Source organism: Stegostoma tigrinum, chromosome 37 (genome assembly GCF_030684315.1).
Source record: "Stegostoma tigrinum isolate sSteTig4 chromosome 37, sSteTig4.hap1, whole genome shotgun sequence".
NCBI lineage: Eukaryota > Metazoa > Chordata > Chondrichthyes > Orectolobiformes > Stegostomatidae > Stegostoma > Stegostoma tigrinum.
Window position 1 is genome coordinate 5,443,352 of NC_081390.1, and position 26,970 is coordinate 5,470,321.

Consider the following 26,970-nt stretch of genomic DNA (forward strand, 5'->3'; position numbering starts at 1 on the left):
ATCCTAGCCTTTTTAAATACACTTAAACTATCTGTTTTTTTCCACCCTTTCAGACCCCACTGGTGGAAAGTATCTCACTTGCCCTCAAATCCTGTTATCAATCACTATAAATCTAGGCACTGTGCTTATTTTGCACTTGATCTCAAATAGATTTTACATTTATGGCCAACATTCATTGTGAGACTTTCTCAAAGAGCCTTCTAGCATCAGACCTCTGTTAGTTGCTCAGAAAATTCTGTCAATTAGGAAATGACTTCAGAAATGGCCTATTTATACTATCCACCAAATGATTTCTATAAGTCTGCCCATCACTAAGATTCCGATGTAGATGAGCTGTAGTTCCAGGTTAATGCCTCATTTTTCAAATGACAATTGAGTATCAGCAGCCCTCCAACTCTCTGGCACCTTGCCTGTAACTGTGGATGATTGGGAAATAATTGTCAGAACCCTCACTGTTTCTTTTCTGGCTTCTCTTAGTAACCTGGGCCACATTTCATTTGGGCCTGGTGTCTTACCCACTTTCAATGATGCTAAAACCACTGATATTTCCATTCACTGCTTTTATAGCATCCAATACTTCACACTGCTACTTAGCTGTAGCGTGTGTATTTCAGCTTCTTTTGCAAAGATGGGTGCAAATTTTTACAAGACACAATGTCTTCCACCTCCACATAAATCACAAGGTCTCTAAACCACTCCACTGTTTTCTTAGTTTTCTCCTTGTCATTAATGTGATTATGTGGTGCCTGAAGACTGGAGGTTGACTAATGTGGTGCCATTACTTACAAAAAGCTATAAAGGGAAAGCCAGGGAACTATAGACAGGTGAGCCTTATGTCAGGAGTGGGTAAGTTGTTGGAGGGGATTCTGAGGGGCAGGTTTTACATGCATTTAGAAAGGCAAGGACTGATTAGTAATAGTCTACATGGCTTCATGCATGGGAAATTGTGTCAAATTAACTTGATTGAGTATGTTTGGAAGAGGTGACCAAGAAGATTGATGAAGGCAGAGTAGCAGATGTTGTCTATGTGGACTTCAGCAAAATGTTTGACAGGGTTCCACATAGTAGACCGGTTAGCAAGATTGGATCACATGGGATCCAGGGGGAGCTAGCCAGATGGAGACTAGAGTGGTTTGAAGGTAGGAGACAGTGGTTGGTGCTAGAGGGTTGCTTCTCAGACTGGAAGTCTGTGACCAGTGGTGTTCCACAAGGATTTGTGCTGGGTCCACTGCTTTTTGTCACTGCCAGAGGAAGAGTTGGAGGCTGGTTCGATTCCAAGATTTAAAAGGCAGCTGGATAGGTTACATGAATAGGAAGGGTTTAGAGAAATATGGGCCAAACGCTGGCAAATGAAACTAGATTTATATTGGATATGGGCTGGCATGGACAAGTTAGATCAAAGGGTCAGTTTCCGTGCTGTATTTCTCTATGACTGTATTTATAAAATCATTCAGATGTTAATATAGGAGGCGTGGTTAGTAAGTTCGCAGGTGATACCAAAATCTTTGGTGTAGCGGACAGTGAAGAAGATTGTCTTAGAGTACAATGGGATCTTGATCAGATGGGCCGGTGGGCACATAGAGTTTAATCTAGATAAATGTGAGGTGTTGTATTTTGGTAAGGCAAACCAGGGCAGGACTTATACAGTTAAAGATAGTGCTTGGGGCAATGTTGTCAAACAAAGAGACCTAGAGGTGCAGGTTCATAGCTCCTTGGAAGTGGAGTCACAAGTAGACTGGGTAGTGAAGAAGGTGTTAGACAGAATTGTCTGCATTGGTCAAAACATTGAATATAGGATTTGGGATGTCATGTCACGGCTGTACAGGCCACTTTTAGAATAGTGTGTACAGTTCTGGTTACTCTTCTTTAGGAATGATGTTGGTAAACTTGAGAGGGTGCAGAAAGGATTTACAAAGATCTTGCTGTGGTGGAGAGTTTGCGTTATAAGAAGATGCTGAATAGGTTGAGGCTTTTTGTCCCTGAAGTGTTGGAGGCTGAGGGGTGACCTGAAAGCTGTTTATAAAATTGAGAGAGGCATGGGTAGGGTGAATAACCAATGTCTTTTTTCTAGGGTGGAGAAGTCCTCAACTAGAAAGCATAGCTTTAATGTGAGAACGGAAAGATTTAAAAAAAGTTCTGAGGGATAAGTTGTTCATGCAGAGGGTGGTGTGTGTGTATGGAATGAGCTGCCAGAGGAAGTGGTGGAAGTTGGTACAATTACATTTAAATGGCATCTGGATGGGTACATAAATAGGAAGGATCTAGAAGGATATGGGCGAAATGCTGGAAAATGGGACTAAGGCAGATTGGGCTGTCTGGTCAGCACCAATAAGTTGGACCAAAGGGTCTCTTTCCTGCTATATCACTGTAATGACTCTGCAGAATATCATTAGGTCTCGTTTGTTTCACTTGCTAATATTTGCTCATTCCGTCTTTTCATCCTTCTTCATTTCATCCCTGCACTTTTTCTATCACTGTTGGCTTTGTGCAGACAAATGTTATTGGTATCTGATATATTAGTAAACTTCCCTTTTTATTTGGCCTTATCCTACTTCACAGAGGATCAGGATTTGTGAGTCTCACCCTTTATCTGTCTTCTCAAATGCCTGCCTCTCGGTACCCATTTCCCTTCCAGTAATTGAGAGATAATGGGAACTGCAGATGCTGGAGATTCCAAGATAATAAAATGTGAGGCTGGATGAACACAGCAGGCCAAGCAGCATCTCAGGAGCACAAAAGCTGACGTTTCGGGCCTGGACCCTTCATCAGAGAGGGGGATGGGGGGAGGGAACTGGAATAAATAGGGAGAGAGGGGGAGGCGGACCGAAGATGGAGAGTAAAGAAGATAGGTGGAGAGGGTGTAGGTGGGGAGGTAGGGAGGGGATAGGTCAGTCCAGGGAAGACGGACAGGTCAAGGAGGTGGGTTGAGGTTAGTAGGTAGCTGGGGGTGCGGCTTGGGGTGGGAGGAAGGGATGGGTGAGAGGAAGAACCGGTTAGGGAGGCAGAGACAGGTTGGACTGGTTTTGGGATGCAGTGGGTGGGGGGGAAGAGCTGGGCTGGTTGTGTGGTGCAGTGGGGGGAGGGGATGAACTGGGCTGGTTTAGGGATGCAGTGGGGGAAGGGGAGATTTTGAAACTGGTGAAGTCCACATTGATACCATATGGCTGCAGGGTTCCCAGGCGGAATATGAGTTGCTGTTCCTGCAACCTTCGGGTGGCATCATTGTGGCAGTGCAGGAGGCCCATGATGGACATGTCATCAAGAGAATGGGAGGGGGAGTGGAAATGGTTTGCGACTGGGAGGTGCAGTTGTTTGTTGCGAACTGAGCGGAGGTGTTCTGCAAAGCGGTCCCCAAGCCTCCGCTTGGTTTCCCCAATGTAGAGGAAGCCGCACCGGGTACAGTGGATGCAGTATACCACATTGGCAGATGTGCAGGTGAACCTCTGCTTAATGTGGAATGTCATCTTGGGGCCTGGGATGGGGGTGAGGGAGGAGGTATGGGGACAAGTGTAGCCTCCCCCCATCCCCCTCTCTGATGAAGGGTCCAGGCCCGAAACGTCAGCTTTTGTGCTCCTGAGATGCTGCTTGGCCTGCTGTGTTCATCCAGCCTCACATTTTATTATCCCTTCCAGTAATTTTTAACTTTCACTTTGCCATGTTGTATCTCCACTCAGAACAGTTGGGCTTTCCTTGATTTAACAAATTTACTTTTGGGTGATCTTTATCCTTTTCCATATCTAGGTAAAATTTGAATCCATGATAAGCCCTACCACTTAAATATTTCACTATTGATACCCCTTCTATCTCCACCCAGATTTTTCCCTGGGATAAAATGAACAAAAGCCCCTTGGTGGACTTGATATGTACAGTCTTTTAAAAAATCTTTTATGTGATTTTATTCCAGTTAACGTTGGGGTGATTAATGTCCATTACAATTACTGCCCTGTTCTTTCTGTACTCGTCATCAATTTGCTTCATATTTGTTCTTGTGTTTCTTTGCCTATTTGTTTGGGGTCTAACACCTCTTTCTTTATTCCTCAATTGAAACCAAATGGGCTTATTTCTTGCATATTATTCCCCCACCCACCGTAGCTGTGATTGTTTCTTTAACTCATGTTATGACTCTACACACTGCTCTTTAACACACTGAAGACCCTGTAACCAAGCATGTTGAGCTGCTGTTCCGGCCTTGCAACCATTTTGCAGTAATTACAATGAGATACTCTTTCCAAGTGTCTGTCTATGCCTTTTCCTCATCTGTCTTATTCACCAGGCTCCTTATATTGATGTCTGTATCACTGTTGTCTATTTCCTAGTCTTTGTTCTCATTGCATTCCATGTACACACACTCATTTCATACCTTCCATTTCCAGTTTAGTTTCTCTTGCTTCTGAATTCACTCTCAGGATTTCCTCCATCTGTGAAACTGGCCTAAGCCTTCCACCACCACCACGCCCTGCCGAACAAACCACCACCACTGCCACCAACAGAATTAGCAAATGCCCTATCATGGGATTGGTCCTGGTTCTGCTTAGCTTGTGCAGTTTTCCCATCCTCCAGAACCAATTCCAATATGCCGGAATGCAAAACTCTCCCTCTTTCACCATCTCTCTTGGTACACATTCATCTGCACTATCCTTCTGTACTCATGAGCATGTAGTGCCGGGAGTAATCCAGACATCAGAATTATTGTAAGGCAAAACCTGATACCGAGCCACACAAAGAGATATTATGACATATATGTCTTAAAGAAGGAGAGAGGACCCCAGAGAGATTTAGGGAGGAAGTTCCAAATAATAGCAGATTAGCACCAAGACTTATATGCTTATGGATTATGAAGTGACAGCTCAATGCTGACATGAGTATTCTGTAGCATTAGCTGGTGCTGAACATGAAAAAGAGTGGGTAACAAGGTCCTTAACAGCCTGAGTCAGTATCAGCTTTTAGCACGTTCAAATGACCCATTTAGTTCATCGTGATGCATCCTTCCATTTTAACTAACGCTGCTGTTTCAGCACTTTGTTTTGTTAAGCCATTGGATAAATATATGTGTGGTAGCAACTTTCACTCAAATGACGAGCACATAATCTTTACTGACCCTTCAGTACAGTATTGAAGGGCAGCTGATTCCACGAATCAGCACCATGTCAGAGGAGCTATCTTTCAGACAGGATGTTAAACCAATTCCTGTGGATGTGAAAGATTCTAAAGTGATATTTTAAAAAGACCAGGACAGTACCTCAAGTGACCTGTTAACATCAATCCCTCCAGCACTGCCAGGCAGATTATCTGCTGGATGGGTCAGTGTCAGACTGACCAGTGCATAGTTGCCGATTGAGTTATTGAGAGCTTTCGGAGTTGACCTTACTATTCTGCAGTCTCCATGCCATCTCCATCCTAATGCAGCACCGACATTAAACCCCTAACTCTTCCACTTAACAAGTAGTACATGTATTAAAGCAACATAATTAATTGACTAGGCAGCTCTTTTGACATCTACAGATGTGAAAGGCACTAAACAAAAGAAAGCTTTTACTTTTGCAAAGCACAAAGCAGATTCTAAGTTCATGGTGTTACAATCCTTTCATGGCCTACATCCACTACTTTTGGTCCTGAGTGGTGCCCAGACTACCTCAGATTACCCTGGAAGGAAATGGTGCTCAAAATTTAGACAACAGGTGAAGCTGGCTATCTCACACTGTTATTCTATAGTAGATCCATGAGTTGTTTTACTCCACTAATAGAATGCAGCTGTCAAGCCAAAAAGACATCTTGTCTACTGCACAAGTGAATAAAGTGATGTATGAGTTGTAGTGCCAGGTATGCAAGCAAAAAAGTCCCAACGACTGCTAGACCATATCAAACAGCATATTCCATTGACCATTCACAGCACGCCACATATCAGTCGTGCACAACTGTAATCACCATGCACAATCATGCTTGCAAGCCTTAGAAAGGTGTATCCTCCATTAGATGTGATCTACGACTGGAAATCATTTATTAAGTAATCCTGACCGTGCTAAGAGTTACACTGGAAACCAATTTAAGATCATTAGTCAGGCTCACAATGTGATATATTTGCATGTGCAAGATGCTACATGTATAAATAAACAGGGACCTGTTTTTTGGAGGCAAAATCAATTAATTAATTTAACAAAATACATTACACCTTTTTCATGAAAAAAAGGGTGATGGGTTCAGCTGATGTTAATTGCATTCCAAACACTGACCAATCGGAATGTACCTGCCTGCTCTGAGAATTAAGATCGATAGTCAATGGTTCTTGCTGCATCTCCATACCACATTATAAAAAAAGGCACCCTTTTCCCCATGTCTGTTTCTTCCATCCTACTTCTGACGAATGTAAGGTGAAAAGCTTTGATTCCTTTTAGTAATGCTTAACTTGTGTCGACTGTTTAATGAATTCCCTTGCGTTTGACTTTGTTTTGGGTAATGTCAGGTAACTTAATGAATTTCTATAATCCACACAATGCCTGCTTACTTTCTAATTAAACTGCCACTCAGCCAGCCTCATCATTCTGACTTCAAATGGAAATATTAGAACCATTATAATAGATCACAACTGATTTACACCTACATTCAAAGGGTTTGAGTCAAATTGATCTTTAAAATAACAAAGTGTGGAGCTGAATAAACACAGCAGGCCAAGCAGCATCTGCAGTTCCCATAATCATTGATCTTTAAAATGTTGGGTTGAATTTTCACCATAATTGCATAGCTGATAATCTGGTGAAGAGGACCTTTGTTATTTGTTATTTACATTAATGATCTGGATGTGAATGTACAATGCATGATTAGTAAGTTCGTAGATATGCAAAATTAGGAGGTATTGCTGATAGTGAAGAAGGTTATCAAAAATTACAGAGGGATCTTGAACAGATGGGGAAGTGGGCTGAGGATTGGCAAATGCAGTTCAATATAGATAAGTGTGAGGTGTTACAGTTTGGAAAGTCAAACTAAGTTAGGACTTATACAGTAAATGGTAAGGTCCTACGGAGTGTTGTGGATCAGAGAGACCTAGGGGTAGAAGTACATAGTTCGTTGAAAGCAGCGCCACAGGTGGACAGGATGGTGAACAAGGCATTTAGCATGCTGGCCTTCATTGGTTGAGGTGTTGAATGTGTGAGTTGGGATGTTATGTTACATTAGTATGTGCAGTTATTGAGGCTGCACTTACAAGATGTTGCCAGGACTAGGTGGCCTGAGTTGTAGGGAGAGTTTAGCCAGCATAGGACCTTGGAATGCAGGAGAATGAAGGGTGATCTTATTGAGGTGTACAAAATCACGAGGGACATAGGTAGGATGAATGTATAAAGAGTTTTGCCCAGAATTGGGGAATGGAAAACTAAATGGCATAGGTTTAAGATGAGAGGGGATAGATTTAAGAAGGACCTGTGGGGCAACTTCTTCATGCAGAGGGTGGTGTGTATATGGAATGGGGCGCCAGAGAAAGCGCTTGAGGCAGGTACAATAGCAACATTAAAAAAAATTTGGATTCGGTACATGTTTGGAAAGTGTTTACAGGGATATGGACCAAATGTAAGCAGGTGGAACTAGCTGAATTGGCACCAAGATCAGCATGGACCAATTTGGGCCGAAGGGCCTGTTTTCATGACTATGACTGTTGCCTAACTGGAGAATCCAACAGAGCTAATGGGAACTGCAGATGCTGGAGAATCCAAGATAATAAAGTGTGGAGCTGGATGAACACAGCAGGCCAAGCAGCAGCTCAGGAGCACAAAAGCTGACGTTTCGGGCCGAAACCCTTCATCACACTTTATTATCTTGGAAAATCCAGCAAATCATTTTACTGTTGATTTCAATGAATAAAACAAGGGGGACGAGTGATCTGCTCAATAAAGTTAACAACCAACAATGACAATCAAAATGACCTTCCTGGAGACTCTGAAAATTGTTCAGACTATGGAACTCTGATTAAATCATGCGTTTAAAAAGAACAAAGTGAATACTGGCCCTGGATACTTTCAGCATATGAGACAAAGGCTGGGTTGCACTTGTGGTAATGACTTAACAGCCAGCAGAGTTCATTCAAAAGAATATGTACTATCTGCAGGAAACAATGATCATAATTGAAACCACAGTAACCTTACCCAATAACAGCGGGATTATTTCTCCAGTGAAATGCAGTGGATGAAGGGTAGTTGTACAATATAAATTAATAGGCTTAAAATCAATCCTCACTGCTCAGAGCCGTGAATGAATGATTCCTCCTTTAATCGTCATCATTATTTTGGCCACTTATAGTGGTGTGACTGTCTACAACACACAATGACACTGTTTTCCCTGTAGGGACATGCTGTTTACTTCCAAGAGATTTGAGAAGAATCTGAAGGAACAGGTGGCTTCTTCGATAGCTGTCCTGACTGTTGCTACTCATTACCCACTTGTGAACTATTTCAGTATAAATAAATTTGGTTTTCCTTTTTAGCTTGTGCCCAGCTCATAGAAGATAATTGGACACAAGCTACAACATCTGCGAGATGTTAGAAGAAACCTCGGCTTTCAGACTGCAGTGGCTGAATTGCTGAAGGTGAAATGATGTCCGAATAGCCCTTGCTTCTTCCTTTGAAAAGGGAATTGAGTCAGGGGCATGGATTGGAGTAGTATTTATGTGACCTTGCCTTTATTTGAATTGGCAGCAAGAGTTTTCTTTAATTACATGGACCATTTCTTTCTCTTTGCTTTGTGGGAAATGTCTTAGCCACTCAGTTTTTTGAGTCTAGTTCACCACTATGACTGATCCGTGACCTTACTCCAGCCACTTCCATCTTTTCCTTGCCCTTTTGATAGACCTCCATGTTTTCAAAACTAGACTTCAGTCTCTCCAGACCTGCAAGCACCCTGTATGTTGTATGGCAACAATCCATTGCCAACAAGATATGGGACTATGCAGGCCACTAGTTTAAATTTTAACTTGTAGCAGACATCGATCCTGCTGCTTTGTTCCGTCCTTTGTGTATTCTGTTGAGGACAGAGCATGACTGGACATGTTTCCATGTTACTACACAATGGCTACTTCTACACAAATTTACGATTTGCATCTGATTTCCCCTTTTAAGATAAAATTTCTGGACATTATAGGTATTCTAACGTACCTCAAAACTTCACTTGTATCATAGGGAATTCCTTGAGTCTTTGCTGGACATTGAACTGTTAAGGAATACAGTACCAGTACTTAGAAAAAAGGGTGACTTCTCATGGCTATGAAATGGTGACCATTTTGAAATAGTCTGTTGGATTTTCTTTTTTTGTTAAGAAAAGTATGGGTAAATTTTATGGGAGATTCCAATTGGGGCTCCTTCGGAAGCGAGGAGCGAACTTTAAATCTAAAAGGTCCCTCACAGTGCAGAATAATCAGGTGAAGCCCTCGCCTTCCACAGCAGCAGTTTGAGTATTCTGTGATTTAACAAACAAAGCAAGCGTAACAAAAGAAAAATCTTCTTCAAACAGTGAGTAACTAGGGTGTGGAATGCACTGCCTGGAAATTGGTGAAGGCAGGTTCAATTGAGGCATTGAAGAAGGCATTCAATATGTGTTTTGATTAATAATGGTATGCATGGATATGGAGAAAAGGCAGGAGACTGGCGCTAAGGTTTACAGCAGGCAAGATGGGCCGAGAAGCCCTGTGCCCTATAATAATTTTGCGATTCTGTGAAATGTCCTGTGATCTATGCATATAACTGAAGTTCTTCATCCCTGGGATAAAGCTAATCAATTTTTATTTCTTTGCTGTATGATGCCTTCACACGTGTGACACCCTGAACTGGTTTCAGCACTCCAGCAGTGTTTAGTACAACTTTAACATAACTTCCTTGTCTTAATATTCTATCGGACTATTAATGAAGCAGACAGCATTCTAGGAATTATTAACCATCTTCTCAAACTGCTACCACCATCAATGACTATTGCACATATACACTCAGGTCTCTTCTGGTTATCTCCCATGTTCTGTTAACTACATTGAATCTTCACATTTCTCTGCAAAAAAAAATCACCTGCCACTGGTCTTTCCACTCTACCAACCTTTATGTCCTTTTTGAAGTTCTGTGTGATTCTCCTTACAGCTTACAACACTTCCAAACACTGCAATCATCGTCAGTATTCGAACCACCATTCATATCTAATAAATGTTCCCTCTAACTCTTGCTGCCTTACACAGTCGGAGAAGATGGGAATCTATGGGGTTAATAGTAACACCCAACAGGGGAGCAATTAAGAATTACACATTGCACTGTGTCCCAGAGCCTCTGCTTGTGCATCTGTTGTCATGGTTATGGCAACAGGTTGCATGGCCTGTTTGCATGTATCTTCAAGGTAGAATTTGTTATAATTTTTGAATAGGGTTTCTCGAGTACAGTTGAGAGCTGAGGTTAAATTGATTGTTCCAAGGGCTCAGGAACGCCAGCTGCTAAATGATGGTGGAAGCTACAGAAGGTAACAGCCAAATCTTGTGGAAATTAGAAATTAAAAACAAAGTGCTGGAGATGCTCAACAATTTGGTGCCAAGTCTACGGAAGAGTTTGGACTTGGAGTCAAATGTGATTTTGTTTCAGCACTTCCTTTTAAATTGCATAAGGTTTTTGTTTTGAAAGCTGTGAGTCAGGCTAAGCCAAGTGTTTCTGCACAGCCTCTTAACCCATGTGCACATTGCAATATCTTCTTTCTGCTCTGATCTGCAGTTTGATTTTATTTCCCATCCTATTCTGATCCTGAGCTACACCCGTGTAATCTGCCAAACCTCTTAACCCATTGGCATTCTCTGTCTCCTCCCTGCTGTGAACTTTTGGTCAATTCTACAGCCTTCTTCCAAGATAGCAAACTTCCCCATTTGTCAGAAACCATCCAGAATAATCTGACTAGCTGCTGGTGGGAAATTGAATAAATACTTTTATTTTCCAAAATTATACCTTCAGAAACAGTTCACATTTGGTATCATATTAATGTTTATTACACTTACATATTACACTTCAGCTTCTTTCCCAACAGTACATGAGCTATCTCATAGACTTACAATTACAGGTTAAATTTGTAATTCATGTCAGCAAGTCATGTCAAGTATTCTTTGACGCATATTGTTTGAGGGTGCCAGCAGCTAGGAAAACAGATAAAGGAAGTGGGACATAAAAGTGCAACAGCTCAATACAGTGAGGTGCCTCATTTACTTACATCTTTGTTGTAAAAAAATCCTTATTAAGTTTACGTGACTGCCTCACATGACAGTTCAAAGTCAATGTTACATAAGGGAGAAACAAGATTAGTTTCTTCCAATACAATATGTGGCAATCTGATTGTCTCACTTCACAGCAAATGACACCTTAAGTCTACAAAATTTATTCCATGTCAAACGCACAGCCCAAGGGGGTTTTACAGTGTTTGGCAGGATGGCCTTAGATAATGACCTTTCCCCATTGCACCTTTGCCCAAGCTTTAGTGCATCTTTCAATGTCACGTCTGATAAGATTGCAACACTTGGTAATTGACAACTGGAAGACTAACAGGTTTCCTACAGATCAAAGGTGTCCTTATTTTAAATTGTTGGCTCTCTAGTTAACATTGATGCTTGTTGAAATAACTCAACAGAGGCCGGTATTCCATCACCACATCACCCTTTATTTACATGTGGAGACTCCTTGACGTTGATCCAGCTCCCTCAGAGCCAGCTCTCAGAGTGAACAGAACCACTCAGACTCCTGTTTATATCTGTCAGCCAGGGCTCCCTGATTGGACCAGATTAACAGCCCCAGTCTGGGAACTCATTTTCAATGAGGCCCGCCTGGCAGACCTCATTACAAACACGACACTTATTTTAGCATTTGTCCCTCAGAACACCCTATAAAGCGCAGAATCTTATGTTACAAATCTGCTCAGGATGTACCTTGACAAAACCTATGATGGGGTCCTGAGTGTCCCCAAGGTTCTCCCATTCCCTGTCTTCAAACATTGGGCCTAACATTTGATAATCCACACACATTATTGCATCGGTGACAATGCTGCTCATTGTTACCATCTCAGAAATGGGTATTCAACTTCAAACACTGAGAGCCAAAAACCATTCATGTGAACCATGGTAGAAAGAGATAGCATGTTGATGCTTCTCATCTTGCACTCGTCAGGGTTACAATGCAAGAAAACCACTATAGAATAGAGATAACAATTTACAGAGCAGGAGGAGGTGGTGCTGATTATTTAGATTATGGTTGGCAAACCAATGGAGATCCTGTTGCAAACAATGTGCATGAGGGTAAAATACACAATAATAATACATGCACATATTATTGAATCCAACTGAGTGCTGTACATGACTTGGCCTAGATATCTACAATTTGTTTCTAGGAATCTATGATTTTACACCCTTGTGATAGTATGGCCCACTGTCTTATTATGGGCTTACTGATTGAGCATTAGAATCTCTTTTACTTCAGTGACGTTACTTCAAATAATTTTGAACATATTCCTGCCTAGTATAGATAACTTTTCAACCCTGTGCTTAATAAGAAGCTATCTCCCTCTGCTTACTTTTTTCAGGGTGAGTGTTTCATAGACTCGTGACTGTCTGAGAGAAAATTATTTTTTTCTCTGTTTTAAATGGGTGACTCCTGATTTTTAAATAAGGATCTTTGGCCACTCTAGCATGAGCTGAAATTTTTCAGGGTTGCTCTAAGTCGGGCTATGAGTCTGCAGAAGGGGAGGGATCCAGCAGCTGAGTCTGTTGCATGATAGATGTACACCAGGTGCAAAGAGCTGTAGATTCTCAGTGCCTCATATTGCTTGTGGCACACATTAGCTGAGTCAGCAACAAAGATATATTTATCACTTAATAAGACTCTAGGGTCAGTTTTCTTAATAAAACGTTCAGTGGCAATGATGGATGTGAATGTTAGAAATGGTCTGGATCTTCATGGCTGTCATTAGATACGTGGTCACCCTGGCTTTTTTGGCCAATGTAGACACAACCCTCATTCAGAGAAAGAGAGTATGCCATCTTTGGTATTTTCATAAGGCTTCCCTAGATTTCTTTGCTTATGTTCCTCCACTCCACTGCAGAGAGGTTCAGAAACTACTGCAGGAGTGTAGTACAAGAGCTGCCGGAGGAGCCTCTTGACAAGTGATTGAACTGCTGGCTTGCTTTTCAGTTGTGATAATATCACAGCCAAGCCTAATTTATTTTGTTCTCCCCTGGCATGCACTGCCCAGCAAGAAGTGCTTAACTACGTTCAAAAATGGAACTCCTTCCTGATTACTGCCTGTAGCTTAATGATTTGTAGAGACCTTAATCAGTTTATGACTGCCATCCTAAAGACTTGTTTATGCTGATAAGGTTCTTAATAGGTTAATTGCAAGGATGTATCAATACATTAAAGGGGAAGGTAGATAAATGTAGAAGGTGAAAGAGAATAAAGGGTTACAATGATAAATTTAGATCTTTTCGTGGAATGTGAATGCCACTGTCAAGATGTTTCATGTCCCTAATTGCCCCTGAACTGAATGACTTTCCAGATTATTTCAGAGGGCAGTTAAGAGTCAACTACATTGTTGCACTCTGGAGACCCATGGAGGCCAGACCAAGCAAGGATGACAGATTTCCTTCCATATGGGTCATCGGTCAATCAGATGAGCTCTTTAAAAACAGCAGTCAACGTTAGCCAATATGTTCACCATCACTGACACTAGATTAACATTCCAGATTTAATTGAATCCAAATTGCAATGGGTGCCATCGTGGGATTGTGCATCTATGTCCCTAGAGTAGTAGCCAGTGCAGTGACATTGCCATTAAACCAACATTTCCCCACCAGGAATAGTGATTGGTCGAGCAGGTTGACCTGTCACTTTGAGGTAGGATAGGATGACAAATAGCTCCCATGCCACAAAGCAAGAAACCTATTCCTTCTGGAGAGGGACAGAGGAGAGAAATTTTTCTTAAAAAGAGGGGGATAAAAAAAAGCTGTAGCTTAACCTTTTTTAATAAAGGTGTGAATTTACTATTATGAGCAGCTCCCATATTGAAAGAGCAATCTGTTTGCAAACAGCAGATTAACTAGGTAAGGGCTCTGTGACAGAATGGCAATAATGTACTTCTTGGCCACCTGCTCTGGTGCTGCATCAGAACAAGTTGATCCTAAAATATTTTTATTCTATCGTTGTGTGCTGATGTTACCCTTTTTCCCATCTTTGACCCCTTCACTACCAGAATCAAATTCAGACAATTCAGAAATCAGGATCTGGAAGATAAAGCTAGTTTCTGTGATGATGACCGTATCATTATCATTACCAACTATCAGCTTATCATTTAGTTCACAAATCTGCCACCCTTACCTGGTCTGACCTACATATTAGTTCAGATCCATAGCAATGTGGTTGACTCATGAAGGAATAAAGTACATATGTCAGAAGTTAAGTCTACTATTCCTGGGTTCTGTTTGGAAGAATGACTAATACTTCAAACCTTTGCTCATTGTCATTTTTTTTTGTTTATCCTAGCAAATTTCTTCCAAATTGGTCTGCTGTGTTTTTAATCTATTGTCATTTTGATTTTTTTTAGGTTTTGATATTCACAACCGCTTCTTGTCATTTCAGATAAGCCCAGGTAGTAAGGCAGCCCAAGCCAACATCAGCCAGGGAGATACTATCGTGGCCATAGACGGGGTCAGCACAGAGGGCATGACTCACCTGGACTGCCAGAATAAGATCAAGGCTGCCACCTACTCCCTGAACCTGACCCTCCAGAAGTGAGTGCAGATTTGTTCGTGTGACATGAATTGATGAGAGGGGTAGAGAATGAGATTACAATGCATGTTAGTAATCTTATTCACATGAGGTGTCACTTTGTGAAGCTGAAGCCTCCTGTCTGGATATAAGACTCCATCTACCTTGTTTTGGTTTGAATGAATTGGGGAAGGGAGTGGGGGAGTGAGTGGACAGGGGGGTACAGGGCAGGCAGAGATTGTCTGTGCTGCCTGTAGTGACAGAATTAGTACTGTTTATTGGTTATGTCTTTCATTGCAAAGTATCCTAATGGGCTGTTGGGTTAACCTACCGTAAAAAATATGATTTTTTAAAAAATTACCTTGCATGGAATTAGTTTTTCTTAAGTTTATGAATCAAATAATAAGCCAGCGTAGCCTTGAATCCTTACAACCTGTTTAAAATGTGTATATTACTCTAGTTGCAAATGAACCTTGATAAAAAGAGAGACATGTTACTGAAGGTTTTATCTTACATGCATCAGGACAAACACAAGAACACCAGATTTTAAATGACCATGACAATTTATGCGGTAAAGGACGCTGAGTAGTTGTCAAATCAGCTCTGACTGAGGAACTATACATTCCCTAAGCTCCCGGCTAATTCAAAAGGATTCATGGATTGAACATATTCCTTTTTCCACATAAAGGATTCCTGTGTGTGATCGTGTGCCAGTATTAGCAAGAGTGAACGAATCATTTTGTAAGATTGATAATCTTAAATTGGGATTCTGGATTGTTCAGCAACTATCGTCCAATTAGGGAATTACACTTGGCAGTAGACTTTCAGTTTTGGGTCTTGCAAGCCTGGATTGGTTGTGCAAGTGCTTCCAGCGAGTATGTAAAGGTGTAGTTTCTTTTTGCAAAAAGGCAGTGTTTATTTTATATATAGTCTTTCACAACCTCAAATGCCCCAAATCACTTTAGAATCAGTCAAGTCCTTTACAAGTGTAGTCACAGTTGTAATGTAAGAACAACGGCAGCCAAATTGTGCACAATAATTTCCCTCAAACAGAACACAATAATGATCAGATAATCTGTTTCAGTGACTTGGTTGAAACATGAAATTGGCCAAGGCATTACTTCTCTTCTAAAATACTTTGAAAATGTTCACATCTGTCTGAGTTTAATTTATAATTGAGTGCACCTCTAGCAGCCTGGATTAGGTAAATCAGGTCTATAGAGTGAGACTTCAACCCTTACAGTGTTTGGGCTCCAAAGCAAGTTCAGTGCCCAGTGACCCACAGATAGAACTGTTTGTCCACCACCTGAATAGTGCATAGGAGTTGTTAAGTAGTTATGTCCAACTGAAATGGCTTGGCTTGCCAGTGTTGCCTGCCACCTTAACCAAGTGTCTGTTTAGCAATCAGGTATTTATGGCGCAGTGGTATTGTCTCTACGTCAGGTTCAGATCCCATGCCAGAGCTGTGTGGGAACCAGTTGATTTTTTTTTTATTTAAAGAACAATATTTGAAAGTCTTTACCATTAAAAAATAGAAAGCATCCAAAAGGGTTAAATAGCCTTTTCAGAAAATGGGGTCTTTAGCAGTTCCCTTGTGACAATCCCATGGAACTAAGTGGTACAACCGTAATTTTTGGAGATGAGATGTTGAAGTAAATGAATCAGGAGTTTCCTCACACTGACTGAGCTCCTTCACTGGAAATAAAAGCTATCATCCAGAACTGAGATTCATCCCATGCCATTCGTTTATGTGAAGTCAATTTATCTTCACATTCTGGAAGATGCTATGTTAATAGCTATTAACAGTGAGTTCCCTGAGATATGAGGTCTCCTTGTTTTGACATTCACTGCTGTCTGGAAAATTACTTCATGTTTTTGCCTGCGTTCAATGACTATGAAAATGTCTTAATTGATCCTGTAGAGCACCTTATCACAAACTATTTCCTATCTTGAGACAGAGGGCTGAATCTTGCTATTTTGGCAATGATTAGGTTGTGTCAAGTTGTTTTGATAGTTTTTTGCCGTCAGGCCTAATGGGCTCTCGCTATATCTTACCAAACTCTACAACTCTACTGCATAAGTTACCTACTGCGTCACTATGCTGTGACTCACATCCAATTCCACCTTACCTTATCACATGCTGCTCCCGAATAACTTGCAACTCGACACATATCCGCTCAAAGACCAGCATCCCTTGTGTCCTTGCCACCTTTAACTACCTCTGTACACCCAGTTGTGCATGGATATTCCAAAGCCGCTCTGCTCATTGATGGACAGAGTCAGAACATGGTGGAGAAGGGGAAGATGGTACTGTGTTTCTCTAGAGGGACCTGGACATCCTAGTGGATGAGGTGGTCCAGAGCAGAGGTATCCTGTTCTCTGAGGACAAGGAGTGAAGGCTGTGCCACCAGACCTGGAAATCTTGGTCTGAGGCCACCAACCGAGTCAGTACTAACTCAAGGATATTGGGGTGAAGCCAGCAGTGCAGTGAGAAGGTCAATGCCTGGAATAAGTCCCACAACCTTCTCCCTGCTACCTTACACAGACTATCTCTGCTATTGCATCCACCTCCCAGCAAAGCTCATGCTCCACCACTCTTAATATTGCATGCACCACTACTTGTCACAGAATCATAGAATCCCTACAGTGTGGAAACAGGCCATTTGGCCCAGCTAGTCCACACTGGTCCTCTGAAGAGCGCTCCACCTAGACCCATTCCCTCTCCTGCATTTCCCATGTCTAACCCAAACATCCCTGGGCACTATGGGCAATTTAGCAATGCCAATCCACACAGCCTGCGCATCTTTGGACTATGTGAGGAAACCCACACAGACACGGGGAGAATGTGCAAACTCCACACAGTCACCCCAGGTTTTAATTGAAGCTGGGTCCCTAGTGCTGTGAGGCAGCAGTGCTAACCACTGAGCCACCGTGCCACCCCTAAAATCTCATGTACTCAGACCCCTTTAAGATTCCACCCATAGTGAAGAATAGCAATTTCTTTATTATTTCAAAAATGCCAACAGATATTTCCTATTTCGTACCTGTTACATCATATACCAGATTCTCATCACACAGATCTAATTTATTAATATTTTTTCTGAATGAAAGGAAAATGAATCTTTTACTTTTTCTCATGCTCTCCATTAATTTCTGTAAACAATTTGAAACATTGCTTTAACCATTTCCAATCTACTGAAAGATTTCCTGTTCCTTTGTGTCAGTATTATTGGATTTGTTAAATCCACTTAAAGTTTCTTTTTAAATTCTCACACTTTGACCTTCACTTTGCACTTTACACTTTTTTCTCTGTCACTGTTTATATGGATTGTTCGTGAAAAAAATGCCAAGGTCAATATAAGTCACCTTCTACCATCCTGACAGATGTGCTTTGCAACAGCATGGAGCTGTGATTTACTAAGACGGCAGAATTCATTTGAATTTACTGTATCTTCAAGAACAGGACATGTTATTTTCAGTTCAGTTCATTCTTGGGATGTGAATGTCATCGGCAAGGCCAACATTTGTTGACCCTTGGAGCTGCCTTCTTGAGCATCTGGTGTAAATACTCCCAAAGTGCTTTTATCTGACCCAGTGACAGTGAAGTAATGGTGATATATTTCCAGGTAAGGATGGTCAGCAGCTTACAGGAGATCTTGCAGATGATGGCGTTCCCATACATCTGCTGTCCTTGTCCTTCGAGGTAGTGAGGTTTGAGGGTTTGATAGATGGTGTTGAAGGAACCTTGGCAGGTTCTGGCCAAGATAATACAGCTTATCATATGTTACATCAATTAGCCCCTTAAAAACAAGCATATCACTCCCTTAAAGGAGGTTTGTATTGCAGTGGTGCTGTTCTGACCTCTGGCCCAGAAGGTCTGGTTTCAAGTCTACATGCCACAGAGGCATGCTCTAATATGAATGAAGAAATAATTTGTAAATAATTTCCCAACCTTCACCTTTTCCAGTAAAAATATGCCAATTTATAATATCACTTTTCATTATCTAGCCCTTTCATTTCCTTATTGTGATTACTGTCTTCACTGTCCTTTCAGAAACTGCAATATCCTTCAGTGATGACTAGAACTAGATGTGATACAATCACACTTAGAAAACTGTATAAAATGCCACCACGTAGTTTAACTGGTCAGGATGTTCAGAGTCATCATTTTCTCTACACTTTTTTTATTTAAGTAATAGACCCTTTCTGAATTTTGATCAATTTTGTGAAGCATTAGCAGCAGTAAGCACATTTACTACAAGTGTAGGAATAGAGGGACAAGAGGAGGCTATTGCATCTATTCTACTATTCAATGATCTGTGATCTAACTCCATTCTCCCACTTTTGCCTTTTTTTAGATTTTATTAGACTCCCTACAGTGTGGAAACAGGCCCTTTGGCCCAGCGAGTCCACACCGCCCCTTATATCCTTTAATATGTTTGGTGAACGAAAATCTATCAGTACTGGGTTTAAACTGCATAGCTGATCTAGCATCAGTTGCTGTTTGCAGAAAAGAGTTCCAAACCTCCCTGTTTTCTGTGTGAAATGGTTTCCTAATTTCATTCCTGTAAGGTCTGGTTCTCGCTTTTAAACCTAGTTATGTAATTCCCAACTAACAGAAATAATGTCTCTTTAATTCCCTATCTGTTGCCCTGCGTATTTTGGAGGCTTTAAATCAAATTACCTTTTACGCTTCTCAATTCCGGGGAGTAAACCCAACTCACTTTAATTTCTTCTTGCAATTACACCTTTGGGGTGCAGATATCATTCACATAAATCTGCATGACAATCCCTACAAGGCCAGTATATCCTTCCAACTGTACATTACCCAGAACTACAGAAGTTATGTTCTGACATCGGATGAAGTTTGAAGGAAAGGACTTATATTTGCATCTTTATAGCTCCAATCACATCACCAGGATATCCTAAAATGTTTTGCAGTCGGTGAAGAACATTTGAGTGTAGCTGATATTATGATATAGGGAAACATGGCAGCCAATTTGTGCAGAGCCATCTCCCACAAAACAATATTAGGATAATGACCAAAACACCTACTTTATGATATTGTTTGGCCAGAATACCAAGAGAACTTTCCCTACCTTTAACATCCATTTGGAAGGGTAGACAGGGGCTCTGGATAGCTTCCCACCTGAAAGACAAAAACTCCGGTAGCATGGAATTCCCTCAGACTGCGCTGTATTGTCTGCCTAGATTTTGTTTTTAAGTTTCTTGAGAGGAACTTTAAAGCGCAACCTCCTGACTTCAAGTTGAAAGTGCTTCCCATAGATTGAAATGGTTGTTTCTATTTAAATTGACTGGTTTCTTAATAAGCCAAAATCTGACTGAGGAAGAGCTTTATTCGGGCTTAAGACTAACATTTTTATACTGTTCCTCAGATTCTACTTACTGTAATTCACCCTGTCATCTCCATGACCTGAACAGTCTGGCTTAAATTGGTAATTATAATCCAGTCAGAAACTGATTTGGTAAAGGATTATTTCTAAGTTGCATACTCAAAACTGATATGTGTAATTAATGAAGTGAAGGAAACACTTATAATTGCTTACACAGTATGAAGGAGTCAGGGAGGCAGAGGCGAGCTCCAAAGAAAGCATAAAAATTAAGGCATTGCATTCGTCATGAGTTCCACTTGTACCCCTTGTCATATGTTGCAGAACCAATCATTGTCATTGGAAATTGAACAGCACTAGCCATATAAATACAGTGGCTACAATAGCAAATCAGAGGCGAGGAATCCTTCAATGAGTAACTCATCTCCTGAATCTCCAAAACATGTCCACACTGCTCATGGCAGGAGTCTGATGGAATACTCCCCACTTGCCTGGATGAGTGCAGCTCCAACAACATTCAAGAACCTCAGCACCATCCAGGACACAACAGCCCATTTGATTGGCACAACATCTGTAAACACATACCTCAACTCAATGGCAACAGTGTATACCATGTACAAGATGCACTGCGGAAATTCACCAAAGATCCTTAGACCTTCTAGACCCACAACCATTTCCATGTAGAAGGACAAGGACAGCAGATACATGAGAACACTACCACCATCTGAGTTCGCCTCCAAGTGACTCACCATTTTGATTTGGAAATATATCACTGTTCCTTCAGTGTCATTGAGTCAGACTGGAATTCTCTCCTGAAAAGCATTGTGAGTCTACTTACACACAGAGTCTACAATGGTCCCACAGCAAGTAGGGATGAAATGCAGATCCAGTCAGCAGTGTCCATATCCCACAAATGAATAAAAAAAATTCCTGTGCTGAGCCTTGGCACCTTTTCAATTAGCAGTGGTAGACAATAAACTACTACTAATTTTTAACAGGATGAGGCACTTGTCTTAACAGCAAAATGTAGTTTATTGTTTGAAGCAATAGGTACAGGTAAGAAAAATATTCTTTTTACCTTAAATTCTCCTGACAGAGCTTAGAAATGGAACATTTAGAAATCTTCTTTGAACAGGTTAAGAAGAGGCTGTTCAGCCAAATTTAAGGAATTCACAGGATTGAGATGCCATTTGGCTCATGTTGTTCCCCACTTTCTTGGATGTGTGCAGCTCCAGCAACACTCAAGCAGCTTGACACCATCCACTACAAAGCAACCTGCATGTTTGGCGCCAAAACCAGAAACATTCAAGAGCAGCAGTGTATACCATCTATAAGATGTGCTGCAGAAATTCACCAACCTCCTGAAAAAGCACTTTCCAAACCCATAACTACTTCCATTCAGAAGGACAAAGGCAGCAGAAACATAGGAACACCATCACCTCCAAGTTCCCCTCCAAACCATGCACCATCCTGACTTGGAAATGTATCATAGTACTGTCAGTGTCACTGGATCAAAATCATCAAACTCACTCCCTAATGGCATTGTGCATGCACCTACACCATAATACCAGAAGATATAGGAGCATAATTAGGCTATTCAGCCCATTGAGTTTGCTCCTTCATAGCTGACTCAGCCCGGCTTTACCTTTGAATTTCAAATAACTGCAATCTCATTCTTAATAGTGGACTCTAAAATGTTTCCAATGACCAAGCTCAGGCTATAACTGGCTAAGAGTTTCCTGCCTTCAGCCTCCCCCACTTCGTAAACAGGGGTGTTACAATCGCAATTTTCCAGCCCTCAGGGACCCTCCCTGGCTCCAGTCATTCCTGAAAGATCACTGGCAATGCATGTCCCCACAACTCTGGAAAGTAGTCCATCTGGTCTGGGTGATTTATCCACGTTCAGAACTTTCAGTTTCCCCAGCATATTCCCCTTACTGGTGACCTATGCGCACCTGAATCTCTTAAAAGTTCTGGTTTTCTGCACCATGAAGAATGTTACAAAGTATCTATTCAGTTCTTCCACCATTTCTTTGTTCTTCATTTCCACTTCTCCAGCTGCATTTCCCAGCGGTCCATTATCCACTCTTGCCTCTCTCTAACCGTTTATGGTTTCTAAAAATGTCTTGCTATTTTCTTTCATATCACTAACCAACTTACACTTATAGTTCACCTTCTCTCTCGTTATCGCCTCGTTTTAGTTTTCTTTTGCTGATTTTTAAAGGCTTGCAACCCTCTGGCTTTCCACTTGTCTGCACTACATTGTATGCTTTTTCTTTTACTTTTATGCTGTCCCTGACTTCCCTTGTCTGCCATGGTTGCTTCATCCTCCCTTTAGTATGTTTCTTCTTACTTGGGATGAATTTCCGCTGTATCTCTCAACTTACCCCCAGAAACTCCTGCTATTGCTGCCCCACTATCTTCCCTAATAGGCTCCCCTTCCGTCCAACTCTGGCTGGCTCCTCCCTCATGTCTTTGTTGTTATCTTTACTCAACTGGAATATGATTCCATCTGATTCCAGCTTCTCCGTCTCAAGCTGCAGGGTGAATTCTGTCGTATGATGGTTGCCAAACCCTAAGGGTTCCTTCACCTTAAGCTCCCCAATGAAGCCTGCCTCAAATCACATCATCAAATCCAGAATTATTCATTCCCTAGTGGGGTCTAACACAAGATGCTCTAGAAACAACATCTTGTAGATATTTCATGAATTCCTTTCACTGAGATCTCCTAAAACCCTGATTTTTCCCAGTCCACCTCCGTATAGAAATCCCCCAAGTTTATTATATCTTTCTTACATGCGCTTTCCATTTCCTGATTTATTTTCTTCCCCTTATCCTGACTACTGATAGGAGTCCAATGCAAACTCCTATCAGGGTCTTTTTTTCCTGTTGCGGTTCCTCAACTCTACCCACACAGATTCTATGCTTTCCGACTGTATATCACTTCCTACTATTAATTTCATTTCATTTCTTACTAAGAAGGCGACCCCTGGCCCTCAGCCTATCTGCCTGTCCTTTCAATAGGACATATACCCTTGGATATTTAGTTCCCAGCCCGAAACCTCCTGCAGCCACATCTGTATGATATCCACAATGTTGTACCTGCCAATTTCAAACTGCTGTAAGTTCATTTACCTTGCTTCGTATACTGTGTGTGTTTAGGTACAACACCCTCAGTCCTGTGTTGACTGCCACCCGCTTCCTCCTTACCCCTTCTCGTAGTTGTCCCTTCATCTGCTGAAGTTAGATTCCTGATCCTTTCCATTCACTCTGTCCTATTACTTGTTCTGGAAACTTTGATACCCTCTGCTGAGCCCTCACCACTTTAATATTTTCCATGCAACTGAACCTCTCGCAGCTTGATTCAGGTGGAGGCCATCCCGTTGGAACAGCTCTGTCCTTCTCCATTACTGGTGCCATTATCCCATGAATTGAAACCTGCTTCTCCCACACCAATCTTTGAGCCACATGTTTTCCTCTTTAATCTTGTTGACCTTGTGCCAATTAGCTTGTGGCTCACGTAGTAATACAGAGATTATTACTGTTTTGGTTCTGCTTTTCAATTTAGCCCCTGGCTGCTCACATCCCCTCCAGTGAACTACTTTCCCCTTTCTGCCTATATTATTGATACCTACATGGAGTACAACAACTGGATCTTTCCCCTTCCACTCCAAGTTCCTCTGCAGCTCAGATGAGAGACCCTGAACCTGGGCACCAGGCTGGCAACAAAGCCTTTGGAACTGTTGATCCTGGCCACAGAGAACATTGTTTATTCCCCGATCATACTAGCCCCAGTTCCAGCTACATTTCTATTCTCTTCCCCACTTTTGAATAGGTCTCTGTACCATGGTACTACAGTCAGTTTGCTCATCCTCCCTGCAGACCCCACTCCCACCTCCACAGGGAGCAAGAATCTCAAACCAATTAGACAAGCTCAAGAACTGAGGCTCCTTCAGCACTACCTCCTGGATCCATTGCCTGTAGTCACATCCTCCTGTCCCTGACCACTGACCGAATTTGAAACATCTCAAAAGTAATTTCAGGGGTATGACTACCTCCAGTAACAAAGCATCAAGGTAACACTCTCCTCCCTAATGTTTCTCAGTGTTTGAAGCTCAACTTTGAGCCAGGGTTCTTCAAGCAACCAATGCTTGAAGCAGATGGTCACAAGAAGAAGGATGGGGTCTCCCAGGTTCCATGTCATGCAGTTTCAACACATCGCCTTAGTTTTCATTTGATTTTTCAATATTTCGTACTGGTCTTTTAGTTTGTAGCCTCTAAATATTTCCCCTATTTACCTTCAACCTGAAACTAACCTATAGTCAACTAAGAGGCCATCATGAACCAATGAACTTATGGATTTCTATGGCATTACTTTTTTATACTGGGCCCCTGATCCTGGGCTTTAATTTGTCCTGTTAAAAAAATTACAAACTATGGGCCAAAAAAAACAAGCAAAAAGTACTTCTTCCCCTTCTGCACAAAATTCACATGCTGCCCTCCATGTTCCCCAATCTGTATACTCATTTGGGCTGGTTTCTGGATGTGCTCTCTCTCCTTCCTGATCATGTAAAGTTTACTAATCCAAATATGGAGTGAGTAAGGGCTCATCTAGCAGTGGAACCACACACAGTGTGAGCCCTGAAGCAAGAATTATACCTCTAGACCAACAAGCCAAGCATACCAAATGGGCTGCAATGATTCAGAAAGGCAGCTCACAACCCCCTTCTCAAGGGCAATTAGGGATGGCCAATAAATGCTGGCCTAGTGAGTGACTCACATCATACAAATGATTTGGTTTACGGTGAAATGAACCCTGTGATGTCAACATTTGCTTTTTTTTTACTTTTGCTTCCCCTTATCTTTCTTTCTCATTCTTCCTTCCCTTATAAAGACATGTTTGCAATTAAACTGTAATTCCCTCTGGAATTTGAGTAGGTTGTACCAAGCCATTGGCTGCCAAATTAATTGGAAGTAATTGATCCTATTTACTCACAGTGCACTGCAGATGTGGTTGCTTTTAATCTCGTATGTTGTCAGTTGTAATAAATTGAGATCAGAAACATTGATTTTATCTGAGATATTCTGAAATGTTTTCAGAGATCAATGTTTGATTTGAGTTTGGGTCGCTGGGGGGGAGGAATTTGGCTGTGACCAAAGAGAAAGCTAAACCAAACTTGCCCAGCTTCAGCAGCAGGAATAGTTCATTGTTTTAAAAACATTCTAAGAAAAAATGCTTTTGTTCTTTCAGATCAAGACGCCCAGGCCCAGTTCCCACTGCAACTCTTCGGATGGACTCTCCCATGCCAGTTATCCCTCATCAAAAGGTAAGGATAGTGCCACCTTTAATGTTGGCTCTGTAGTTCATTTGCAACCACCGTCTAATTTCCTGATGTGTGTGTCTGGACAACTTTTGGTATCTTTTGAGGATGTAAGCTCCTGTGCCAGTCATTTATCTGTTTCGAAGGTGCCGTTATAAAAACAAATGTCCAGATATATCACAGTGTCACGTGGAGATAAGCTCCTGCACAAAATGTGACAGTCACTGGTTACATCATTTCACCCAGAATTCACACCTGAAAGATGATGGCCACATTGGTCCTGCCAATTTCAGGGGAGAAAGGTATTAGATAAGATAATATGTCTGAAAGGATTGATGTTGGAGACTGCATCAAGCAGCATCCTACCAATGACTTCTGTGGGGATGAGGCAGAACAGCTGAGAATCTTAGGAGTAAAGACATTATCCTGGTCTCTTGATAATCTCAACAACAAAGCCTATCTTGCTAATTTCATTTGTGACCAATTGCTATCATACAGTAAACTACATTCTATTTTTGACAAGAACCTCTACTCATTAAGATATACCTGGAGGCAGCAGAAGATGAAGTGATTGCCAACCCAAACAAGCACATAGATGGAAAAGAGAACAAGTTCTAGGATTAAAAGAAAATCTGCTCTCTCCACTTAAACCTTGCTTTACACAGACTATTAATGATATACATTTCAAGGGGACACTGCTGCTGGCTGCCTTATTATTTGTAAAGAACAAGATATGTGTTGATGTGCTTTATGTTGGTCACGACTGCTCACAAGCAAAGGCCTGATTGCCACCCACTGTCAGGAATGTGGTATCCTTAAATGAGGTTCTGAATCAATATTACTAAAGAAATTAATCAATTTAAGTAACAGTCATTAAGACATTTCCACTTTCAATCATCACAGTAAATGACTCAGAACAAACATCCTGAAATCTATCACCTAAGTATTTAACATTCAGCATAAATAATCAATGCTACAAGGAAGCAGACCATTGCCTCTATTTCCTCAGGAGGCTAAGGAAATTCATCATGACTACAACGACTCTTACAAATTTTTCTAGGTGCACCACAGAAAGCGTCGTTCAGATGCATCACGGCTTGGTATGGCAACTGCTGTGCCCAAGACCTAAACAAATTACAGAGAGTTGTGAATGCAGCTCAGTCCATCACGAAAACCAGCCTTCCTTCCATTGACTCAGTCTACATTTCCCACTGCCTTGGGAAAGCAGCCAACAACATCAAAGATCCTCCTCCCACCCCAGGCAGAAGTTACTAAAGTTTGAAAACACATTCCAACAGATTTAAGAACAGCTTCTTCCCCTCTGTTATCAGGCTTATGAAAAGGCCTCTCCTATATTAGAGCTGATCTTTCTCTGCATCTTCCCTATATTCTGCTTTCTGTTCTAATACCCTGATGTACTTATGTAAGGTATGATTTGTCTGGTTAGCACGCAAAACAGTACATTTCACTGTATCTCAGTACATGTGGCTATAATAAATCAAAGCAAATAATGCCAGGATCACTACCTCTGAGCCACAGATCTCAAGTATT

General features: G+C 41.5%; 1 protein-coding gene across 9 annotated transcripts in view; it reads left to right on the forward strand.

Moving 5' to 3' along the window:
- LOC125467438 (PDZ and LIM domain protein 7) overlaps positions 1-26,970 on the forward strand; it is a 207,567-nt gene that overhangs the window by 47,323 nt on the left and 133,274 nt on the right. For all 9 annotated transcript variants that reach the window (XM_059640251.1, XM_059640250.1, XM_059640252.1 and 6 more), the window contains exons 3-4: positions 14,619-14,770; positions 25,350-25,425. In XM_059640251.1, the coding sequence (XP_059496234.1) occupies positions 14,619-14,770; positions 25,350-25,425 (228 nt within the window). The remainder of the gene's footprint in view (positions 1-14,618; positions 14,771-25,349; positions 25,426-26,970) is intronic.